Genomic DNA, 22413 nt, shown 5'->3' on the forward strand with positions numbered 1-22413 from the left:
TGATGTATTTATGTAAGCTACTAATTTTATAGAAATAGAGTGATGTGAAAATGGTGGTAACGTTGCTATTTTTGTATGTTTCTGGGTTATTGTGATAAGAAATGAATTGCAATAGTACTATCACACTTGACTGTAAAGAGAAGTGTATATCAAAGTCCTGTTTTTATCTTGGTTTCTTTTGTTCCCTACCCAGTTTCCAGTTAAAAAATCTGACTTATACTAGACTTTTATCTTCCCTGATTTTCATCATGATTTTCTAAAATATCTGCAAAACTCTCAATCAGAACTCTCAGTCATAAGGGAATTGATGATTCAGATAAACTGAATGTCAGCGGAGTCTACTCTGTATGATCTATTTTTCTCTATTTAGAAATATTGCACAGAAAGCTTTTTAAAGTTGCTTGCACTGTCTGTTGATATAATTGAGGTTTTTGCCTTAAGAAATGCTTGTTTCTGTACTTTTATTTCTATAGCAGACACTGAGAGCACTGAGTTACTGTTAGGAGGATTCTCCTTGTAAATCCTCCTTTATTCTGGGGTCAAAGAACTTGGCTGACTGACTGGAAGATAAGTTTTTCCCTCTTCTTTATGACTGCTGTGAATAAACATACTTCTCCTGCAGTCCCCTTGGTTCATTCTAGTTGAAGTATTCTTGGGATTTTAATATCTTTTAGTGTATTCACTGAGAGTTTCACTATTTCCTTCTGCAAACACAGGCTCTGATATCTTAGAAAGAATTCCACAGGGGTATGCGAGTCTTACAGCATTCTTACTTACATAGTGTGTTGCTCTATTGTAGTACCACCATCCATCAGTGGAGCAGATGGTGATCTGCCTGAAGAAGTGAATGTACTTGGGAACAAGGTCGCAGTGATGGACTGTGTCACGAGCGGTACTCCATCTCCGAGCATCACCTGGCAGAAGGATGGCCATCTCCTAGCAGAAGATGACAAACATAGCTTTTTGTCCAATGGAAGAAGATTGCAGGTATCTCTAAGTGAATCTTCAAGTGATGCTTAGCATTACAAATAAAAATCAGCAATAAGGACAAAAAAATGAGCAAAATTCTCTCTGTTTTCATAGCATGACTTAGAGCTATAATATATATTCTATATTTTTTCTTGTATATTTTTATTTCAAATATCTTATGAATAGTAGTTTTGTTATTAATTCTCAGTACTTAATGTGAAAGATAGCACATTGACTTTTCTGGAGGTTTGAGATGCACAGACTTAGAGAAGAGATCCTGAAAGCAGTAGTATCAATGGAAGTTGCATTGGTTCTCAGGTGGACTTCTTCCAAACACTGCAAGAGCCTTAGGTGAAAATTAAAAAACAAAACAAAACAAAACAAAACAAACACAACAACAACAAAAACCCACCAGATGAAATAAACCTTGTAAGCCCCAAATGCCTCAAGGGGGTCTCTAGAGAGTCCCCACAATTTTATATATTTGCAATAAGCTGTCTTATGCATGTTTTCTCAAGAGCAGTCTTGTTTCTTTTTCTTAGATCTTGAATTCCCAAATAACAGATACTGGCAGGTATGTCTGTGTTGTGGAAAACATAGCTGGAAGGGCCAAGAAGTATTTTAACCTGAATGTTCATGGTAAGTATAATAACCTGTAACTTGCTGATTGTTTTGTTGTTTTTGGTTTTGTGTTTTTTTTTTTATGATATTACAGTTTTAATATGTGAATTTAGCAGAGTACAAGTCAACTTATTGAACATACTGAAAATTCTCTTGCACTAGAAATCAAACACAAGTTTGATGTACCATGGCATCTTCAGCTCTTTATGTGTATTCCATATAGGTGGATATTGTTCTAGTGCATGTACCCTGTGTAGGTTGCTAAGCCTTGTAATCATGAATTATAACCAGGTTGGATTACAGCCTGTTTTGATTTCTTTATGAAAAAAAAAAAGAGAGAAAATTATGATTACAAATGTTACACAAAGATATGGCCATTGTAAAAGCTTGCATTTTGTTTCCCTTTGTAAAGTTCCCATCTGTTCTTTTGTTGTTGTTGATGTTGCTTTTAGGCATGGCTAAGATAAATTTTAACATTTGGTGTCACAAGTCTAAAACAAATACAGTCAAGAAATTTAAACATTTTCCATATTTGTAAAAAAAGATTCTCTATCAAGGTTAGCCCTAATTCTTCACACCGTTTTTAACTTTCCATTCTGAACTGAAAATCACGTAAGCACTACTCTCACAAAATCATCAGCAGTTACATTTTAACCTCCAAGGAATACTGGCAGCTAAGTTTTTATCTATTTTCATAGTACTGTGGAGACATAAAGCCATGGAATGATCTGGGTTGAAGAGTCTAACCCCTAGAGACTTCTAGATGTTATCCTTGGATAATTTTTCACATCCTTGCTAGCTAGTTCATCTCCTGATTACATACTAGACAGAAGACAAGTGCTGTCTTCTCTATCATATTTGAATTAGTCCCATAATCCAAGGAATTTGATTATTTAGATTATCATATACAGAAGAAATAAATATTTCGTATGAAGGAAATGAAACAAATGTACAATGCTTTTTTCTACACAGTGATACGTTTAGCCAAAAAATAGTGTTGTCATGGAAAGAATTTGCCCTTAAGTTATTTCTGAGAGGTTCTTTGCTTTCAATAGAGTCTACCTAAATTTTCTGATGTTTGAGCTTTGCTTTTAAATAAAAATATTTTATTTTCTTGACATTTGTATTTGAATTTAAACTTGTTTTTATTTGTTTATGATAGTCATAGCCTAATGGTGTTATTTTAAAATAAATACTTGTATGATGCTTCAGATTCCAGCTCAGCAATATTACTTACTTAGGACTATTAATCTTTGAATGGAGTTTCATTTGAAAAATCAGATTAATGCTGTCAGGAAAGGACCACCCAAGGTGAAGCACTTGTGTATATTTCACATCATAGAATCATAGAATCACCAAGGTTGGAAAAGACCTAAAAGATCATCCAGTCCAACCGCTAACCTATTACCAATAGCTCCCACTAAACCATGTCCCTCAACACCACATCCAGTCTTTCCTTGAACACCCCCAGGGTTGGTGACTCCACCACCTCCCTGGGCAGTCCATTCCAGTGCCTGACCACCCTTTCTGAAACGTAATACTCCCTAAGTCCAGCTTGAATCTCCCCTGCCGTAGCTTGAAACCATTCCCTCTGGTCCTATCACTAGTGACATGAGAGAAGAGGCTGACCCCCAACTCACTACAACCTCCCTTCAGGAAGTTATAGAGAGTAATGAGGTCTCCCCTGAGCCTCCTCTTCTCCAGGCTGAACAATCCCAGCTCCTTCAGCCTCTTCTCATATGGCCTGTGCTCCAGACCCCTCACCAGCTTTGTTGCCGTTCTCTGAACACGTTCCAGGGCCTCAATGTCTTTCTTGCAGTGAGGGCCTCAAAGCTGGATGCAGTACTCGAGGTGCGGCCTCATCAGAGCTGAGTACAGGGGAACAATCACCTCTCTGCTCCTGCTGGCAACACCGTTTCTGATGCAAGCCAGGATGCCATTGGCCTCTTGGCTACCTGGGCACACTGTCGGCTTGGGCACACTGTCGGCTCATGTTCAGCCGAGCATCAATCAACACCCCCAGGTCCATTTCCTCTACACAGTCCTCCAGCCACTCTGCCCCAAGCCTGTAGCGTTGCCTGGGGTTGTTGTAGCCGAAGTGCAGGACCTCATCCCATTGGCTTCAGCCCAGCTCTCCAGCCTGTCCAGATCCCTCTGTATGGCCTCACTACCCCCAGGTAGATCCACACTTCCAGCCAATTTGGTGTCATCTGCGAATTTACTGAGGGTGCACTCGATGCCCTCATCCAGGCCATCAGTAAAGATATTGAAGAGGACAGGCCCCAGCACCAACTCCTGGGGAACACCACTCGTGACCGGTCGCCAGCTGCATTTAGCTCCATTCACCACCACTCTCTGGGCCCGGCCCTCCAGCCAGTTCCTCATCCAGCCAAGAGCGTACCTGTCCAAGCCACGGGCTGTCAGCTTCTGCAGGAGAATACTGTGGGAGACAGTGTCAAAGGCCTTGCTGAAGTCTAGGTAGACTACATCAACAGCCTTTCCCTCATCCACCAGATGGGCCACTAGATCATAGAAGGAGATCAGGTTGGTCAAACAGGACCTGCCCTTCATGAACACATGCTGGCTAGGCCTGATCCCCCGGTCATCCTGCACGTGCTGCATGATTTCCCTCAAGACAATCTCCTCCATAACCTTCCCTGGCACCGAGGTCAGGTAGTTCCCCAGATCCTCCTTACAACCTTTCTTGTAAATGGGAGTCACATTGGCAAGCCTCCAGTCTTCTGGGACCTCACCAGTCTTCTGGGATATAATCATAAGATTAAATGAAGTATTAAGAATGTTCCTTAATAAGTTGATAAATTTGTTTATTTTCTCAAAGGCTAAATAAATAAGACTAAAATAAAACCTACCAAAACACTGAAAATAAGCATCTGGTTGTAAAATCTGTCTCTAATACATGATAATAGATAGCTTTTCCTGTGAATTGAGCCTATTGTTTGTACACATACAAATACGTCTATGTATGCTGATTACCTGGGACACATTTGTGAGTGCTCTGCATATGTGGCAGAAGCTTGCAGAATTTGAAAAGTAGCAGTTACATAGTTAGAGCAAAGTAAATTAAAAGTTAGTTTACATTTGGCCCTGTGTGTTTAATCGCACTGCCAATAATCACATCTGTGGGAAAGTAGCTGTACAAGTAAATAAATATAAATATCTTTCAAATGTCATCAGATCAGAATTTAGCATTTATTCCAGTGAAACATTTTATACTGATGATCAGAGAAATAGCCCTCCGTTACTCCAAGTTGAAAAATATGGACTGAATTCTCCCATTCACATCGACTCCTCTTGTTTCTGTTGTGTCACAGAGGAGCAATAAACTTGGCTTAATGACTGCTTTGTTTCATTTAAGTGCCAGAGTGCATCTGGAATATCTCTGGTGAATATGGTCCAAAATACATTAAAATTTCTGTCTTTGAAGAAGAGGATTCCATCTGTTCTTTGGAATGATTTTTCCACCCAATAGAGCCCAGAACATGCTTTTGCTTTCCTCTTAAGTGTTTTATATTATGCATACTGCAAAAACATGGAAACTAAAACCTGGGACGTATTAAAAGGAAGAGATTTACAATTATTTATTTTTAAATAGTTCTTGTAGAAAGGTCAGATGTCAAAGTATTCTTGTCTTTAAAAGTATTGGGACTTGGAAGCTTAAAAATGCACCCATTTGAACAGTGTGTATGTGCAAGAATTTTTAAACTGTTTAGCTCTATTACACAACAGATTTTTCTTGTTAACAGAGGAACTCTGGACTATATCAGAAGAAAGCATTTTTGGATCTCTATTATAATGTGAAATTAGAGTATTTCAGAAAGAACAGTAACAATACAGTCTCAACAAGAAATGGTATTTAGTCCTTCTGTATATCTTGGCAAAATAAAATTTAATCTGTCCTGCCCTATGCAGCAAATGTCTTGTGAGAAAAGTCTTTTAAAATTGATAATACTTCAATGAGAAATTGTAGGATCTCTTACTGGTCACTTAGCCTTTGTAAATCCCAAGCAGAGAAGGATTACAGGTGAAATGGTTTCCAGATTCATCCAAAAAACAGAGGATCCGTTTGTGGGGTGTGAGGGATTTTTTGCAACATGGCCCTTTGTCAAAGCTCAGCAATTCAGCTTTATATTAGTAATTGAAGAAATTAGAGAATATTGTTTGCTGATCCAGTGATAAATGCTAGTAATGCATTTCTCTCTGCAGTTCCTCCAAGTGTTGTTGGTGCTAATCCTGAGAATTTGACTGTCGTGGTGAATAATTTCATCTCTGTGACTTGTGAGGTCACTGGCTTTCCGCCTCCTGATCTCAGCTGGCTCAAGAATGGAAAACCTATCAGCTTGAATACTAACACGTTTATTGTGCCTGGTGAGGAATTTCAACTATTTCTACAGCCTTTTAGACTCAACTTCAGTCTGTTTTGTGTTGATATGGGTGACAGCCATTTATTCAGCCAGTATATTTTTAATATTGCTCCAGTGAGTAGACAAGACACTTGACCTACTGTGTTTTTAAAGCATTTGCTGATGTCTTGGCACACTTCTAAAGAAAACCAGCTCAGACTGAAAGCACTGAAAAAGACTAGCAGGCAAGTCACATAGCACAAGTCCTCTGAGATATTGATTGAAGTTGGGTCACTGTCTCACCTTTCAAAGGAACAATCAGAAGTAGTGATGCAGGCTAGGATGAATTCTGCTGGCTTGTGAAGACTTAACAACTCTCTCATTGACTTCTGTGGAAAATGGGGTTAACTGAACTCTAAAAAGAAATTCTTGCATGCTGAGATCTCCTTACTCATTCAAAGCTGCTCACTCAGTGAGATTTCATGGTCTCTGTGTCATTTTTGCTCCTGCTGGATATCTTCTGCCCAGGATATCTCGTGCAGATCACTTGTTGGGGTGCTCAGTCCTGTCCTGCAGCTGTTATGGGGGGTCTGCATTACAGCACAAACTGAAGTACAGGTTTGAAATCTGCTTAATGGCAGTAGAGACACTGTGCAAATTAGTAATGTAGGCATAGACAGTAGCTTCATGGGTGGAGGCAGTGAAGACTAGGGAATAAAGGCTGGGATAGTGACAGAAGTAGGGAAAAGGAGCATGGTTAAGTTAGCAAAGAGGGTTTAGCAGTTACAAAATACACAGATATAAAAGGAGCATTAAAAGGGGCATCAAATGTAAAAGCATCAGTGAAATCTGACCTAAAATTTTATTCTTTGACTTTTTTAATGGATTTACGTATCCTAAAAAGCAATGGCAATGTGGTGTGTTTTTAAATCCAAGGTTAGTGTAATGCCTGTGCTCAATCTGTTGGGGACACAATTCTAAGAAAACATTTGAAACTGATACCATACCCACAGAATAAATCTCAGGACTTCTGCTTTTACTTCAGGTGCTCGGACTCTGCAGATTCCCCAAGCCAAACTGTCAGATGATGGTGAATATACTTGTATTGCAAGAAACCAAGCTGGGGAAAGTCAGAAAAAGAGCTTCCTAACTGTCCTTGGTTTGTTTGTTTTAATTGTTTTCCTAAGATAAAGTGCAGTATTTTGGGTTTTTTTTAGGTAATTTTTTTTTTTGTCTTCACAGAACTAAGGCAGAAATCACTCTGTTCTTCTTCTACAGTCCCCCCAAGCATCAAAGACCATAGTGGAACCTCAGTGACAGTGTTCAACGTGAGAGTTGGCACCCCAGTGATGTTAAAGTGTGAAGCCAGTGCTATCCCACCCCCAGTCATCACCTGGTACAAGAACAGGCGTATAATTTCAGAGTCTGCAAATATAGAGATCTTAGCAGATGGGCAAACATTGCAAATCAAGGGTGCTGAGGTAGGTATTTTTGTGGAATGCTGCATCTGCCACTACTGTCAGGTGATTTATTTTGTTCTTTATGGATGTATACTACTAATTGAATGTTGAATGTAGGAGATATATTTGTTGGAGGCCTTTCATTCTTTGAAAAGAAGTTTGAGTTGGCAAAAACTGTTAATATCTCTGTACTGTAGCATTAAAGTAAGATCTACATAGTAAGGTTTTTGGTTTTTTTAAATTATTTTTATTCTAGGTTTCTGACACTGGCCAATATGTGTGCAAAGCCATAAATATTGCAGGGCGAGATGATAAAAATTTCCATCTTAACGTTTACGGTGAGCACCCTCCAGATTATCTGCAGTATTTATGTATTATAATGTCATAGACATTGTAGAGTACAAAATTCAAAATCAGTTTACAAAAATATTTCCTAAGCAAACTACTCTTACTGCTTCCATTCAACTTATAGTGCCACCAAATATAGAAGGCCCTGAAGAAGAGTTGATCAGTGAAACAGTCAGTAATCCTGTTGCCTTCATGTGTGATGCTACTGGAATTCCTCCACCAACACTGGTCTGGCTTAAGAATGGAAAACCTCTGGGTAACATTCTGTCATATTCTTTTCTGCTCTTTTGCCCCCCCTCCCTCACCTTTAGGGTACTGCTGTGCTGTTTGCAGTCTATTTTTTTGTTTCTTCTTCATCTATCTCTAGACAGACTCTTATGTTAACTGATTGGAATTTTTTTTCTTTGTTTTGAAATTGTGATGAAAAAAAAATTCTCAAGAAGTATTTACTCTCTGTGGCCTCTTTGGAATGACTACTTGTTTGTATCTTTTCAGAGAACACCAATTCTCTTGAAGTTCATATTTTATCTGGTGGAAGCAAGCTTCAGATTGCTCGTTCTCAGCTTCTAGACAGTGGGACCTACACATGTATTGCCTCAAATGTAGAGGGAAAAGCTCAGAAAAGTTTTGTGCTTTCCATTCAAGGTAAGACATATGAGTGCAGTGAGAATTAGCAAGTAATTTCTGAGCATGACCCTGCAAATGAGAATTGGAAAGTCTGTATCAATATTTCTATCGTTTTCAAGCAGTGGGAAAAACTGTTAGAAGATTATATTGTTAGCCAGAAACTTGCATGAAAAAGAATATTCTTTACCTCTTATAGTAGGAGAACTTGAAAACTGTTGGGAAGGCTGTGTGTGTTTGCTGCTGATCATATCCTTCCACCTGCTGAGCGCTGAAGCTATGCTGGTTGATGAAGTGTGGAACACTTGGTTTCAGAAGCAGTAATACGTATTGCCTTTTTTCCTCCATAGCTAGTAGGAGATAGGAAAGAAATCTTGACAGAATTTTCTTATTTAAAAGATTATTTTCCCAATCAAATATGAAACTCTAAATTGTTATAAGCCCTAAATTCTCTATTTCTTGACTCCCTGCGCTTCACTCTTACACTGCAACCACCTTTGCTTTCTTCCCATTAATTTGACTAGCTTCTCAGTGTTCAGTAAGACACTTCTTGTACAGCATCTGCAGCTTTCTGCCATGATCCCTTCCGTTGATAGCAGTCACTGATTGAGGAAGAGGAGCAGGAACCATGAGCTGAGTTTGCCAGCAGGTCCCACTGCTCACCGTCAGCAGGCCAAATAGAGCTAATTCAGTGACACAGTCATTCTCTGGGGATGTTGGTTTCTGTGTGTCCTGGCTTGCCTGCCTATTTATCCCCAGTATAGGAATTGAATATTAAGTTGCTTGTTTGATCAGATTTAAATTTAACTTAAGTTGCTTTAAATGCTCAAAACTTACTAGTGGCACTGGTCTTGACTTGATGGATAACATGACTGCCTTTCTTGTTCTGTAGGAGAACTGACTAAAATGGTTGCTGTTTAGGATGGAGGAAGTATGTAGCTGTTAAGGGCAATGAAGTGGTCCTCATGCTGTAGAGCATTTGACTGTGTACTAAGCATATGCTCAAGAGTTAAACAGGCATTTAATTGCTAGAGGCATTGCGATATTTAGTGAACTGGGATTTTGTCCCCACTTTATTGCACGTTAGCCATCATTGTTTGAGCAGGTAGCTAGATATTAAATATAATAACAATTATAATTGGTTTTTGTAATATTGTAAATCAGTGACTTTCAGGAATTATGAAAGTGGCTTTAAATTTATCTTTGCAGAACCTTCTCTAGAAAATATTGTACTTTGTGTTGGAAAAACAATAAATTCTAGTTCTCCCAAGCTACTGCAGCGCCACTTTTTGTAGCTTAGATTACGTCTCTTAATGATAACCCTTCTCTTCCATCCTACATTCCTAGTTCCTCCTAGTATTGTTGGCTCTGAAATGTCTAGTGAGGTCGGTGTCCTCTTGGGAGAAGGCATCCAGCTAGTATGCAATGCCACTGGAGTGCCAGCACCTGTTGTACAATGGCTCAAAGATGGGAAAACAGTTGTCAGTGACAACTCACAAAGAATAAGGCAAGTAAAAAAATCAGTAGGCACTGAATTCTCTTCTTGTATAATTTAAAACTTGAAGACTGTAAAGGAAGTGTGAAAGAGTTTTAGGTTTTTTTATTAATATATTACTCATTTTACATTTTAAAAAGAGAGTGTAAAGAGAGCTTGAGTCACGAGCTAGCCATATTAAGAACATCATCTCCCTTTAGTTTGTCATTCTAGTATACTTTGTTGCTACTTCTTTTTATTCTTTTGGTACTAAGAAATATACAATGGCTGTATCTTTCTCATTTAGTAAGTTCCCACAAATTCATCAGATTAATAACGTTTTGTAAAGATCTGTAAGTTTCATTAAGTTCCTTTAGAGGGGAAGGACCTTGATGCTTTTCATTACAGGTTCTTCAAAAGCCCATTTGGAATTATATTTTGGATGGTTGAATAGGATGTATCTAAGATAAACTTCCTACTTACCTCTAATAATGATAATTTGCAGAAAATAGTGGTTTTCTAGTGAAATTCCCAAGGGATTTGACTTAAATTTATGAAATTGACTGCTTATTTGCCAAGTCATACATAAACAAACTCACAGTGTTGTATTACCTTCCTTGTAGAGTAGCTCCAGATGGCAGCACATTAAAAATCTTCAGAGCTCTCACTTCCGATACAGGAAAATACACTTGTGTGGCTACTAATCCTGCAGGAGAAGAGGACCAAATTTTCAGTTTGAGTGTATATGGTGAGTTTTCACAGATACGAAACTGAAACTTGGTCCATAATCTTTGTGAGCACTCGCAAGAAAGGGCCGAGAAATGAATGCCTGTCTTCACTGTAATACTACATGCGTATGTTTCCAATTTCATGTACTGTAGATAGCACAGTATATTACACAGGATATTCTGTAAATAATGAAATGATTGAAATTACTGTTAAATATGTTTTGAGACAAACAGAAATTAGTTCCTTTGGTGTGTTTCATAATAGAGGAATTCTACTTGCAGTAATTTTTTTCTTGTAGAGACACACTCGGGACTGATTTACCCTCGTACTGCTTTTTTGTTTTTTAGTTAATCTGCATTAATTCTTGTCAAAGTACATTAGTAAAACATGAGTATTATGGCAGGAAACTAATTGCGTAAGCTCTCCTCTGTCCTGAGAAATTGCTTATTTAGAGTTTTAAAGAAATATGATATGGTTTGGGATGAAATTCTTCGTACACAAAAAGATATACAGAAGACAATGCAGTTATTCTTTACCCTTAGGCTGTGTGGACATTGGCTGAGGCTCAAGCAATAATTAGCTTAGGTTGTCTTCTATCTTTACAACTGTCATGGTGTATGGTGGGACCCTAAGATAGCCAGAACAGGGAGCTTTATGTGCCTGAGCCTTTGTATAGTGAGTCCCTTCTTGCTCCCAAGACCAAAAGACTTTCACACCACAAAACCAAGCAAAGAAATAGCCAAAACTGGTATTATGTTAGAATTATCTTCCAGACTATTTAACCAGTCACTTTAAAGCTTTCTGTATTTGAAAACTATCATCCTATACATCTTTAAGTTAATAAGTTATCTTTCTTCCTGCACAATTCTAGCTTTCACTGTATGGAAACATTATTGAAGTAGACATCTTAAGCAGCAAACTGTAAACTTGCATCTGGCTCTTAAGAGATGGGGATCTCCTCTATGCTTGACCACTACTTGCTCCCTCTTAAAATTTCTTTCTTTCCTCTTGAGCTTCAGGTTCTGAGACCAAAGCTCTCCTTTGCTATAGCCTGAACAAGCAAATAAAAGGGGGTGCAGTTATCATTCTACTATACATCTGGTTTTAATTATGTAAATTACTATTTATTAGTGCTTATTATTGTTAGAGGTTTTATTGTTTAAAAAGATAAGAAAGCCTCTTCTGATTGGAATGCCTGTGGGATATTAAGTGCAGCATTTCCTAGGCTTTCAAGCATGGCAAGAATATGGATGTGGAATGATTTTAAAAGCCGGTCTTAACACCCTCCTTTTCAACATTTACAAACTGTAGTTCCTCCAATAATAACCAACAGTAAAAGTGAACCAGAAGAACTCACTGCCCTTTTGGACACCTCCATAAATATTGGATGTACTGCTACTGGAATGCCCTCTCCACAGATAAACTGGCTAAAGAATGGCCTTCCTCTGTCTGTCTCCTCCCGGATCAGGTTACTGTCAGCTGGGCAAATTCTCAGGTTGGTTTTAATTTATTTTAACTAAGCTGCCTGGGTCTTTTGCTGTATCAGCACAGGCCTGCTAGCACTGTTGGAAGCAAGAGTGAAATTTGACTCAAGTCATGCTGTAATAACATTGTAATACTGTATTCCATTTACAGCTGAATTAAATTGATTTTCTCCTTAGACTTGTCCGAGTGCAAATATCTGATGCTGGTGTGTACACTTGTGTAGCATCTAGCAGAGCTGGAGTGGACAACAAGCATTATAACCTTCAAATTTTTGGTGAGTTTCTCTGAAATGCTCAATGTAAAGGATCTATTCTTCAACTCATTTCTTAAATCTAGTCTTCAGTTTTCTTTCACACTAACACACAGTTGTAGACATCCACAAGAATGTATCAGACTTAAATAGAAAAACATTTACTTTTTAATGTATATGTATGTTTTTAATTGAAATTCTTTTAATCCTCGAAGAGTCCTTATTTGAATTGCCATTCATTATGTGTTGTTTTTGGGTTTTTTTTTGGAGTGACTGATTACGTATAATCCTGAAGTGAATTTTAACTCAGTTACTTAACATAAACTTATGGGGTGTGAGGAGATGCAGAAAGGTAGCTGCATGCTGCCTTTTATTTTATATTCAGAATTAACTTCTGTGTGTGTACTGTTCTGTGCATATTCTGTGTGAATCAGATCTTTGTTTCTCTGCAGTACCACCAACCCTGGATAATGCAAGAGGAACAGAGGAAGTGGCTGTAGCAAAAGGCAGTTTAGTTTCACTGAAGTGTTTTACTGATGGCACTCCTGCCCCTGCTATGTCTTGGTTTAAAAATGGACATCCATTAAGCCTTGGAGCTCACCAGACTTTAAGTAACCAAGGAATGGTTCTTCATTTTGTAAAAGCAGAGATTGGTGACGCAGGCAAATACACTTGTGTAGCATCTAATAAAGCAGGAGATGTCAGCAAGCACTTTTCCCTAAAGGTGTTGGGTAAGTATTTACCGGTCAGTTGAACAAATTGTGGGTAGTGGATGTAGGGAACAATTTTAAAATCTCTAGGGATAAAAAAGTATTTTCAAGAAACATTTTTTGTGTGACATAAGTCAAGTAAGGAAATGGAAGATAACTAAAGATGTGCATGTAAATTAATACGTATTTTTACCTAAGATTTCAGGAATACTGAAATACACTTTGGCTGGTAGGAATTCTGCTTTACAGGTTGATAGCAGAGCTAAAGGTGTAACTGAATGTATAACAGCTAAAGGGCTAATAAAATCTTCACTGATACTATGTAATAAAATTTTTTACCTGAGATTATTAAAGTAATTTCTAACTCTAATTTAATTTCACAAAATATGCAGATTACTAGAAAGAGACAGATGGAAATCCCATGAGATACCCAGTTGTACAGCCAGAAATAGTACTAGTGCAGACTAATTCTACAAACCACCTGCAAGTCTGTGGGTTAGGTTTTATAGGCTATTTGAGTCAATAAGCAATGGGAGTGTTTTTCTTTCCATAGAACCACCTCAAATCAATGGTTCAGGTCAACCAGAAGAGCTCTCTGTGATTGTCAACAACCCCCTTGAACTTCTTTGCATCTCTGCTGGCATTCCAATCCCCAAAATCTCGTGGATGAAGGATGGGCGCCCACTTCTGCAGAATGACAATATTCATGTCATAAGAGAAGGGCTTCGAATAACCAGCGCTCAGGTGAAACAGCTGTTTCAAAGTTGTCTCAAACTGGAAACTCTAGAGAAGCACAGAGAATTGCCTGCTCTTAGGACCAACCTGACAGGTCCTAAAACCTTGTATAAAGTTCTCCTTCTGCATGTGCAGTTGGAGGATGTGCTTTTCAAGCCTTGCCTTGATTTCTTTTTATTCAGAAAAAGTGGTAGTATTATGGGTTAAGAGTGACCTAGCATTTCTGCATCTTCTGAGCATTATTCAAATTCATTTTAGAATTCTAAATCTTCTTTATTTCTTCATCCTTCTTCATAGAAAGCTGAACAATCAAGGTTAGGGACTTGTGCCCTTTTTGTGTTCATTTGTGGTTTCATCTACAATCTGTTATAAAATTACGTAATATATTATCTGTTATATAATTATATTTTACATATCTGTAGAAATCTAATTACATATATATTATAATCTGCATCTATAGCATATGTTATGTTAATTTCCTGTCTATTTGACCCTTGTTACTGTTACTTGCTTTTCTTTTGTTATTTTATAGTTCCTCCTCAGCATTTCTCCTCTTTCTACTACCTCAGATTTGCCTGATACCCATTTGCTTCTCACATGCATAGGCCACAGATTGAAGAGAAAAAACTGCCCTTGCAGTCATCTGTGTGAAAATTAAAAGTAACTAAAGACAATACAGAAGCTTTCAGATTAATTCAGACAGTAAAAGAGTCCATGGAAAAATAACCTGTGCAGAACTACTATAGTCAGCCAGACTGGATGTCACCAAACACAAGGGGGATGTTGCTCAGGAAGACGGACAAACAATCTGCTGCTGGTTTTGTTTGTCAAGTAAACACTTCTTGTTTTATAATGAGAAGCTTACAGGAAAGAGAAGGCATAACACTATGTTATAACATTCGGACTATGGATGCGTACATAAAAAGGTTTCCTTACTATCCAGAATTTACTCTTGCATAGATGGATACGTGTAGCAGCTTCCATGTTCAGGATTGCCTGTTGCAGAAAGTATCACGAAGAGAAAATGTATTTGCTGGAAGTGCATTATCCTCAGAGATTATAGTCTTTCCACTCCTAAACTATGCCTGCATAATACCATGGTGGTAAGAGATGCAAGTTTCCCAGAACTAGAGAAGAAAGGCTTCAGCCTGCAGCAGGGGGTTGGAACTGAATGGCCTTTAAGGTCCCTCCCAGACCAAACCCAGAGAATCAGTTTTGTGATTCTAATGTTAATTTTTTTCTAATTTTTTTCATTTCTTCTTAGGCTTTCCGTATCTGTTGTCTTTACTTTTTTTTTTTTTTTTTTTTTTTACTTTTTACTTTTTGTTGCTGTCAGTGTTTATATTTTACTGCTTTTCTGAATTGTTCCCATATGCTGCAACTTTTACTGAAGTTGTCCATGTGTTTCCAGGTGGAGGATGCAGGAAGATACACGTGTTTGGCATTTAGCCTAGCAGGGGATGATGATAAGGAATATTTAGTAAGAGTGCATGGTAAGTTTGAGGAATATTTCTTTCCTAAATTACGCTGCAAACTACAAAGGTGTGTATCACATTTAACAGGTTACGTATTATTAAAGAAGAAATATGTGTTTTGAGAAAATGATATTATACTTTAATATTTTTAACATTTCTCAATAAGGTTAACTCCTTTGACATGCATTAAACAGGGAAAGTTCCATCTGATACAATTCACGCCTTCTGTTGTGAATAAGTTATAGATATTTGTATTCTGCATGTTTCTCCAGCTAAATTGAATTTATTGTACTTACAAAAATGTGTAAGGTATACTGATACCTAAGATCTTAATTTTTCATTAGAAAATTACATGCATATATATTTAGAATACATTAAATGTAATGTCAGTAAAGGCAGTATAAACAGAATTTCTGCAGTTCTACAGTATGCTTCAGGTTTCTTCTTGAGGGTTGTAACTGCCATGTTTCATGATGAAGAGTTTATTGAACTTCTGTGGTCTCTGCTCTGTCTGGCTTTGATGCTAGTGCCCTTGCTGAGAATTGATTTTAATTTAATTTCTGTCGCAGTAGTTTCTAGTATGTGACTTAAAAAACAGTTTCACCGTTAAACAAATGTGGTGCATTTAACACAGATATTGTAAAGTAGTACTAAATTGTGGCACTGTAGCTTTGCCTTTGTCTTAAATATTGAGAAGTAAAATGCTTTTTTTAAAGTATGGTTTTAATGGTACTTCATAACTGTGATGTTTATTTTTCTTAATTTTTGTAACAGTTCCTCCTAATATTGCTGGTACCAGTGGTCTGCAGGACCTCACTGTGTTGCAGAACAGACAAGTTATACTGGAATGCAAGTCAGATGCTGTACCACCTCCGACAATCTCGTGGTTTAAAAATGGAGAACTTGTAGAGGTATTAGCAATTACATTGTCTGTGTTAGTCTGTTGGACCTTTTATTTTTTACACACAGTGCTTGACTTTTCTTACTCTGCTCACTTGCTCCTCCAGTGCAGTCAAGTTACAGTGCCTCAAATTGAAGCTGAGTTGCCCCAGTACAAATACAGTTAGTCCTCAATGAGTACCTGAAGCTAGCAAGCATGTGAAGTGGCCATCCCGCTGTTACTTGTTCTTTTTTCCTTTAGGGGGATCCCTTGCTCCTCCTGGATCCTCTGAACAATCCTAGAAGCCTTTCCTATACTTCCTGAATGGCTTCCCAGGAAAGGTAGCTGAGAAAAGACTACATTATATGTTTCCTTTGGGTATATTATGCATCCTCATACTCTAGTCACATTTAGGAAGGAATTACAATTTTTTATGTTGGGGAAAAAAAAAAAAAGAAAACAAAAAAAACAAAATGTGTTACTAACCAACACAGTTTTGTATAAATGCATCTCTTTCACTCATAGATCCAAGTATAAGGCATAGAGTCCCTGGTGGCTGAAAGAAAACTAGCAAGATTAGGACAGCTTTAGTAGAATGGTGGTGTTTGGTTTTTTTTATTTATCATCTTCCTTAGGAAGATCACTTAGAAACCAGATTCTTTCCAACAGATCAATTTAAATTCAGGTATTAATTCATCTTAATAATTTTCCCTCTATTGATCTCAGTTTATTAAAAAGAGAAAACGAATTCTTCTTAATTCATAAAACATAACTCATATGTCTCCCATAGTTGTAGTCCATCTGTAGTCTTCATTCAAAGGCCTGCTTCTGTGCTGTACATGTGAGAGCCCATTCCTCAGGCTCTTCCACTGTTGTAAACTTAGAAGAATGAAATAGTTGTGGAAGTGGCAAGAATAAGGTGAGCAATTATATATTACTACGTGCTGCTGGGGAATAATATTACCTTGCATATCATACAAAAATTAGACAGAAAGAAGTGTAAGTAGTAAAGAAGTTGCTCTTCCCTTGATTGCTGGGTACAGACATTTTTTTTTATGAATGCAAGTTGGAACAAGGCCTGGAAGTTATACATGAACACTTCTACCTCAGTCTTTCTTGAAAAGCTAGTGTTCTAAGCAGTACTTGAATTTTTTTTTTTTTTTTAATTCTACATCTTCACTAATTTAAACCATGAAAAGAAGCCATTTTTAGAAATACTTACCAGAAATAAAGCAGTGGAGCAACACTATTATGGACCTAGATACTCAGCTGAACACCTGAGGTTTGTCTTATGTAATATTAGATCTTTTGCTTCAGAGATTTGTGTCTATTTGTGAGGACTGAGGCATCTTGGTTATGCAGTTTGACTAATCTCCCACCTTTTGTTTTATAACAGTGTGAGGACATTCTGTTTGTACAGTGAGCTCTCCTCTGACAGTAATCTTGAAAGTAGTGCTGTTATAAATTTTGTGCAGATGTGAGCCTCCTAATTTATCAGTTGCACTTTATGTAGCAGATGTACTTTTATTTTGTTCACTACCATCCATTCCATCCCTCAGCTGAGCTTGTATATATATGCACTCCAGATATCAGGAAAGCATTAGTGTCCTCCTAAAAGCCTGACTGTTTTTTCAACCTCTAAGAAGTGTAATAACCTATTATTTGTAAGCATCTGGGAAAGAATTCTCCCTGAATATGAAAAGAGAGGTGCTCTATGGATGCTTATATGGCATGTGATTCTCCTCACCTTGGAAACACTGAGGTTTCACAGTGACAGAAGGTGACTGGAGGAAGTCAAGGTTACAAACTGCAGTGTTGCTTCAATTGAAGTTATCACTTCTTTTTGAAATAGCCTTGTAATTAAGGGTGTCTTTCCTCCTGTTTTTTTTTTTTTTTTTTCTGTTTGTTTGTTTGTTTTACTGATCTTCCACCGTGTTTGAAGTCAATACTAGATCTTGCTGTGTTCAATAAAGTAGTTGTGCAGCACCACCACCTGCTCTAACAGAACTCTAGAAAGATCTAGAGCTTGGGATAGCTTTGGTGGTCATAGTCCTTGCACTCTTCATTGATTTGAAAACATACGTCAAGTGTTACCAAAATAAGTACGTAGGAGTATCTTGACCAAATCTATCTTTATCTAGATACTACAAGAATTGCTGAATTTGTATTTTTATCATTTCACCTGTGAGAGGCCAACACTGCTGGTTATGCTACATCTGTGCTGGTGCCTGGTGTGAGACCAAAGCACTTGGATGGTAGTGCAAAGCAGTGCAGAACTGGAGATATTTTACTTGTATGTGGTGGTTTCTGTCTACAGGTCTCCTAGCCAAAAGAGCAGATGGGAATGTCAGCTTTGAATGTTATCCAAAGTTCGTGTTTGTTCTTTGTTTCTTTCTTCCTTTTCTTTTTTAAGCTGTTTTTTTATCCAGTCAGGTTTTTGAGCACTTGTATTTGGTATTGCTGTCAGTTGTTCATTCAGTTCCGATCCAGTCTACTTATGATAAAAAAAGCTTTGACTTCAAATGACTGCTGAGCAGCTGCTCTAGCGTCATCGTAGCACTCAAAAGAGTCATGCTCTCCAATGCAGAAATGCTGTCTAGTAAACATAGAAGGCAAACTTTATGCTGTATCCTGTCTGGTCAAGGCTGAAAAATTTGAAGAACAGTGTAGAGAAACTGGTATTTTTCTGCTTGTACTGTGCATAGATTTTGAGGAAAAAGTAAGAATCATGTGCTATTCATTGCCCCTTTTCTACAAAAACCCCAAAGCCCTTTGGCATAGTAACCCTAAAAGATATCTTATTGAGGCACAATTCCCAGTTAGGTTTTCAAGTTGTAACCACTAAGCAATGATAAGTTCTTAGAGTTTGGTTTATTCTATTGTCTTCATGGCTATGAACCAAGTTAAGATAGCAGTTAATTCAGTCCCCTGAGTTAACCTCAGCCTTCTTTCATAGCTGTTCTTACTCTGCACCAAAAAAATGCTCAATCTTTAGAAAAAGAACAGTGGTAAAATTAAATCCATCCAACTCTCTCTCTCTCTTTAGGGAACTCCTCGAATTCGAATCCTATCCAGTGGGCGATACATGCAAATCAATAATGCTGACCTCGGTGATACAGCAAACTATACATGTGTGGCAAGTAATGTTGCAGGAAAAATGACCAGGGAGTTCATGCTGGCAGTACATGGTAAAGTCATGGATCCATTCTTGTGCGTTCTGCTCTTTGCATGACATTTTTGCTGGGGCTCAAACGGGAAGAAAGCATTAGAAGTCTCTTTTAATCAAGCACTGGCTACTTAGGCTGCATCTGAACTATGGGACCAGGTGTGTTACCTCATGTGTAGTCCACAGCTGTCCCCCTCACTGGAGGACCAGCTGGGGACCCATCACAGCTCCTTCTCTGGCTAGCTATGTTCCTGCTACACATCCTGTCTTCATCCTGCTTTAGCAGGACCACTGGGCTCAATGATCTCTTAAGGTCCCTTCCAAGCCCTGCAATTCTGTGATTCTGTGATCCCAGTTCAGAGGCAGGATATGTCCAGACTGAAAATGCAGATCCAAGACTGAGAAGTGCTCCTTGAAAAATTTAGACAAATTGTTAAAGCATTTCACTGCTATCTTGGGGGGCTTGCGGGGGGCTTGCTGGTTTCATCACCAGTTTTTCAAGTTACTTGAAAACTGCGGCTTCTCTGAAGCTACAGGTGAGCAATGGTAGGAACATAGGGTTTGGAGGGTCCTGTACATCCCAATGCCTGTCCTCTATTGAAATAAACCTGTTGGTACTTCTTGAATTTCATTGTAAACCTATTTATTTTCTCAACTGTAGACTGATGAGAAGCAATTCTATTTTCACACTAAAGATAAGAAACTTTTTCCATATATCTGTTCTGTTAATAACTCAGTCATATATACTTGCATTACACTGAGTCCGTCCAAGGCTATCATTCTTGTTTCTCCATAATTTAATTACAACGTGGATATAATTTCAGTCTTATTTTGTTGAATTAAATGTCATAAGCTCTTCTGCAATTTAGCCATATGATAATCCTTGCAGTAACTACCTAAAATGATGTTTAAAGTGCATTTAAGATAGACTTTGTTTTTTATTCCATACTGAATCACAGCAAATACCTTGTACTAGACACAATGGTCAGAAACTTATTGCTGTTGTTACAATCATTTCCATTACTGCATCTGTTTACGTGTGTCCAGTTTCAATTAGTGCAGCCTATTTTTCTGATACCATCTGGGATTTTCCCTTAACAGTGGCTCCAACAATTCAAAGTAGCCCTCAGACTACTGTTGTCCATTTAAACACGTCTGCTGTTCTGGATTGTAGTGCAGAAGGAGTACCAACCCCCAGAATTACATGGAGGAAAGATGGGGCTGTTTTTAATGGAAACAATACAAGGTATTGTCCCATAGTCAAAATAAGTATTCTTCCCAGTTTTTTAAGAATACACCAGGTACAGAAAGCTTAATTAGACATCCAGGTCTTGTAAATGAGTTTTGGTTTCACAGCTCAGAATTGCTGTTAATACTTTTATTTCAAATAGACCCAAATATGAAAAATGCGGTAGTAGAAATGGCGGTTTGGAGAAGCTGTTCTACAGAAAAGTAGCAGTACTGAGGATCTCATTCTTTTATTGTAAAAAATAAAAAAAAAAATTTAAAAGGCCAAAAATAAAGATTTTGAACAATACATTTTTTTAATATTTGAAGTTTTTATGATGAAGCTAAGCAATGTCACGCAGACCAAAAGCTCCTTGAGTATCCTTTCTAATTTCTGATGTGGGTAAAAATACATATATTCTAACATCAACATTTATTATAGTAAATGGTTTCTGTCTTCTGACTGTTTGGGGGGAAAGTAGCTAGGCATTTTCTAGAACTGAGCAAATGCTTAAGAATTCAATAATATTTCAAAGAAAAAATAATATATACAATTATTTATTTGTTTATTTATTTATTTATTGAGATTAAATGAATGTCCATAAAAAAAGTGTTCTGGACGTCTGCAAATCTGTCATTGTGTATATAGAAGCACTGTGTCAGTTTGATTTTATAACTTCTGTGGAAAATGGGTGTGCTGGGAGACAGTAGCCATGATAAGTGAAATAAATGAGAAAACTGTATGTGCCCAAATTAGACACCATGTCTTGAGACTGTTGTTGTGCAGCTGTGTCATCTGTGTCTTCTGTCTCGTCAGGATAGCTAATGGTTCTGTTGATTGGGTGATGGGGGAAGAACCATGTGGCTTTGTTTCAGATATTCCATATTAGAGGATGGATCTCTACAGATACACTCAGCACGTGTTACTGACACAGGAAGATACATGTGTATGGCAACTAATGCAGCCGGCACCGCACGCAAACAAACTGATCTGCAAGTCCTTGGTAAAAGTTCTGGTTTTAGATAAATATACATGTTTTCACGATCTAACATACATTTGTATCATTTTTCTTGTTCAGACTGATACACTTGGAAGTTTTGCCCTTTTTCAGTTGCTCTGTTTTGTTTTGTTTTGTTTTTAATGGGAACTTACAGCCTTAGGAATACAACCCAAATGTTTATGGAAAGAAAATATTTTTCCCTTGTTACCTGTCATGTGCACACCACATGGAAATAGAAAGACTGAACACATCCAATGCTTCATGTTTAGTAGTTTCATTACCACCGAATTATTTATAATAATTAAGTAAATGTGTTCAGGCAGCACAGCTCTGTATATACGTATGTGTGCATGTGTGCAATTATTCTGAATAATCAGGCTTTGTTTGTCCTTAGTCCCTCCAACTATTGCTTCTGGACGTACTAATATTACAGTTACTGTAAATGTGCAGACCACATTGCCCTGTGAAGCCACTGGAATTCCCAGGCCAGCAGTTAGCTGGAAGAAGAATAGGCATCTGCTTAGTCTTGACCAGAACCAGAATTCTTACAGGTAAGGGATGTTTTCTTCTCACTGTGGGTTTAAAATTTATGAGGATTAATTTGGCACTTTGAAAACTATCCATACATAAATGTAATTTTATATAGCCAACAAAATTTGTTGTCTGATTACTTGAGAAGAAAAGGAAGTATTTCACTGGCTTTTACTTTCTTCGCTTTTCTTTGTTCAGACTTCTGTCTTCAGGTTCCTTAGTAATCATTTCTCCCACTGTGGATGACACTGCTGTCTATGAGTGCTCTGTGTCAAATGATGCAGGAGAAGATCGAAGAGCAGTTGAGCTCACTGTTCAAGGTAAAGGGGATATCACTTCACAGGTGTATGGCACCTAGAATTTCTTT

The 22413-nt window shown here is 37.7% G+C and overlaps 1 protein-coding gene across 5 annotated transcripts in view; it reads left to right on the forward strand.

Annotated features, from left to right (window-relative positions):
• Positions 1-22413, forward strand: part of HMCN1 (hemicentin 1) — a 190687-nt gene that overhangs the window by 138136 nt on the left and 30138 nt on the right. For all 5 annotated transcript variants that reach the window (XM_090145892.1, XM_090145890.1, XM_031608483.2 and 2 more), the window contains 21 exons: positions 800-987; positions 1512-1608; positions 5815-5976; positions 6997-7110; positions 7230-7432; positions 7668-7749; positions 7884-8015; positions 8255-8404; positions 9731-9890; positions 10481-10605; positions 11898-12081; positions 12248-12345; positions 12774-13052; positions 13585-13775; positions 15178-15259; positions 16016-16152; positions 19168-19309; positions 20389-20533; positions 21391-21518; positions 21910-22066; positions 22245-22366. In XM_090145892.1, coding sequence (XP_090002018.1) covers positions 800-987; positions 1512-1608; positions 5815-5976; positions 6997-7110; positions 7230-7432; positions 7668-7749; positions 7884-8015; positions 8255-8404; positions 9731-9890; positions 10481-10605; positions 11898-12081; positions 12248-12345; positions 12774-13052; positions 13585-13775; positions 15178-15259; positions 16016-16152; positions 19168-19309; positions 20389-20533; positions 21391-21518; positions 21910-22066; positions 22245-22366 — 3078 coding nt within the window. The remainder of the gene's footprint in view (positions 1-799; positions 988-1511; positions 1609-5814; positions 5977-6996; positions 7111-7229; positions 7433-7667; positions 7750-7883; positions 8016-8254; positions 8405-9730; positions 9891-10480; positions 10606-11897; positions 12082-12247; positions 12346-12773; positions 13053-13584; positions 13776-15177; positions 15260-16015; positions 16153-19167; positions 19310-20388; positions 20534-21390; positions 21519-21909; positions 22067-22244; positions 22367-22413) is intronic.

The sequence above is a fragment of the Phasianus colchicus genome, chromosome 9, assembly GCF_987193195.1.
Source record: "Phasianus colchicus chromosome 9, bPhaCol1.hap1.1, whole genome shotgun sequence".
In the NCBI taxonomy this organism is placed as follows: Eukaryota; Metazoa; Chordata; class Aves; order Galliformes; family Phasianidae; genus Phasianus; species Phasianus colchicus.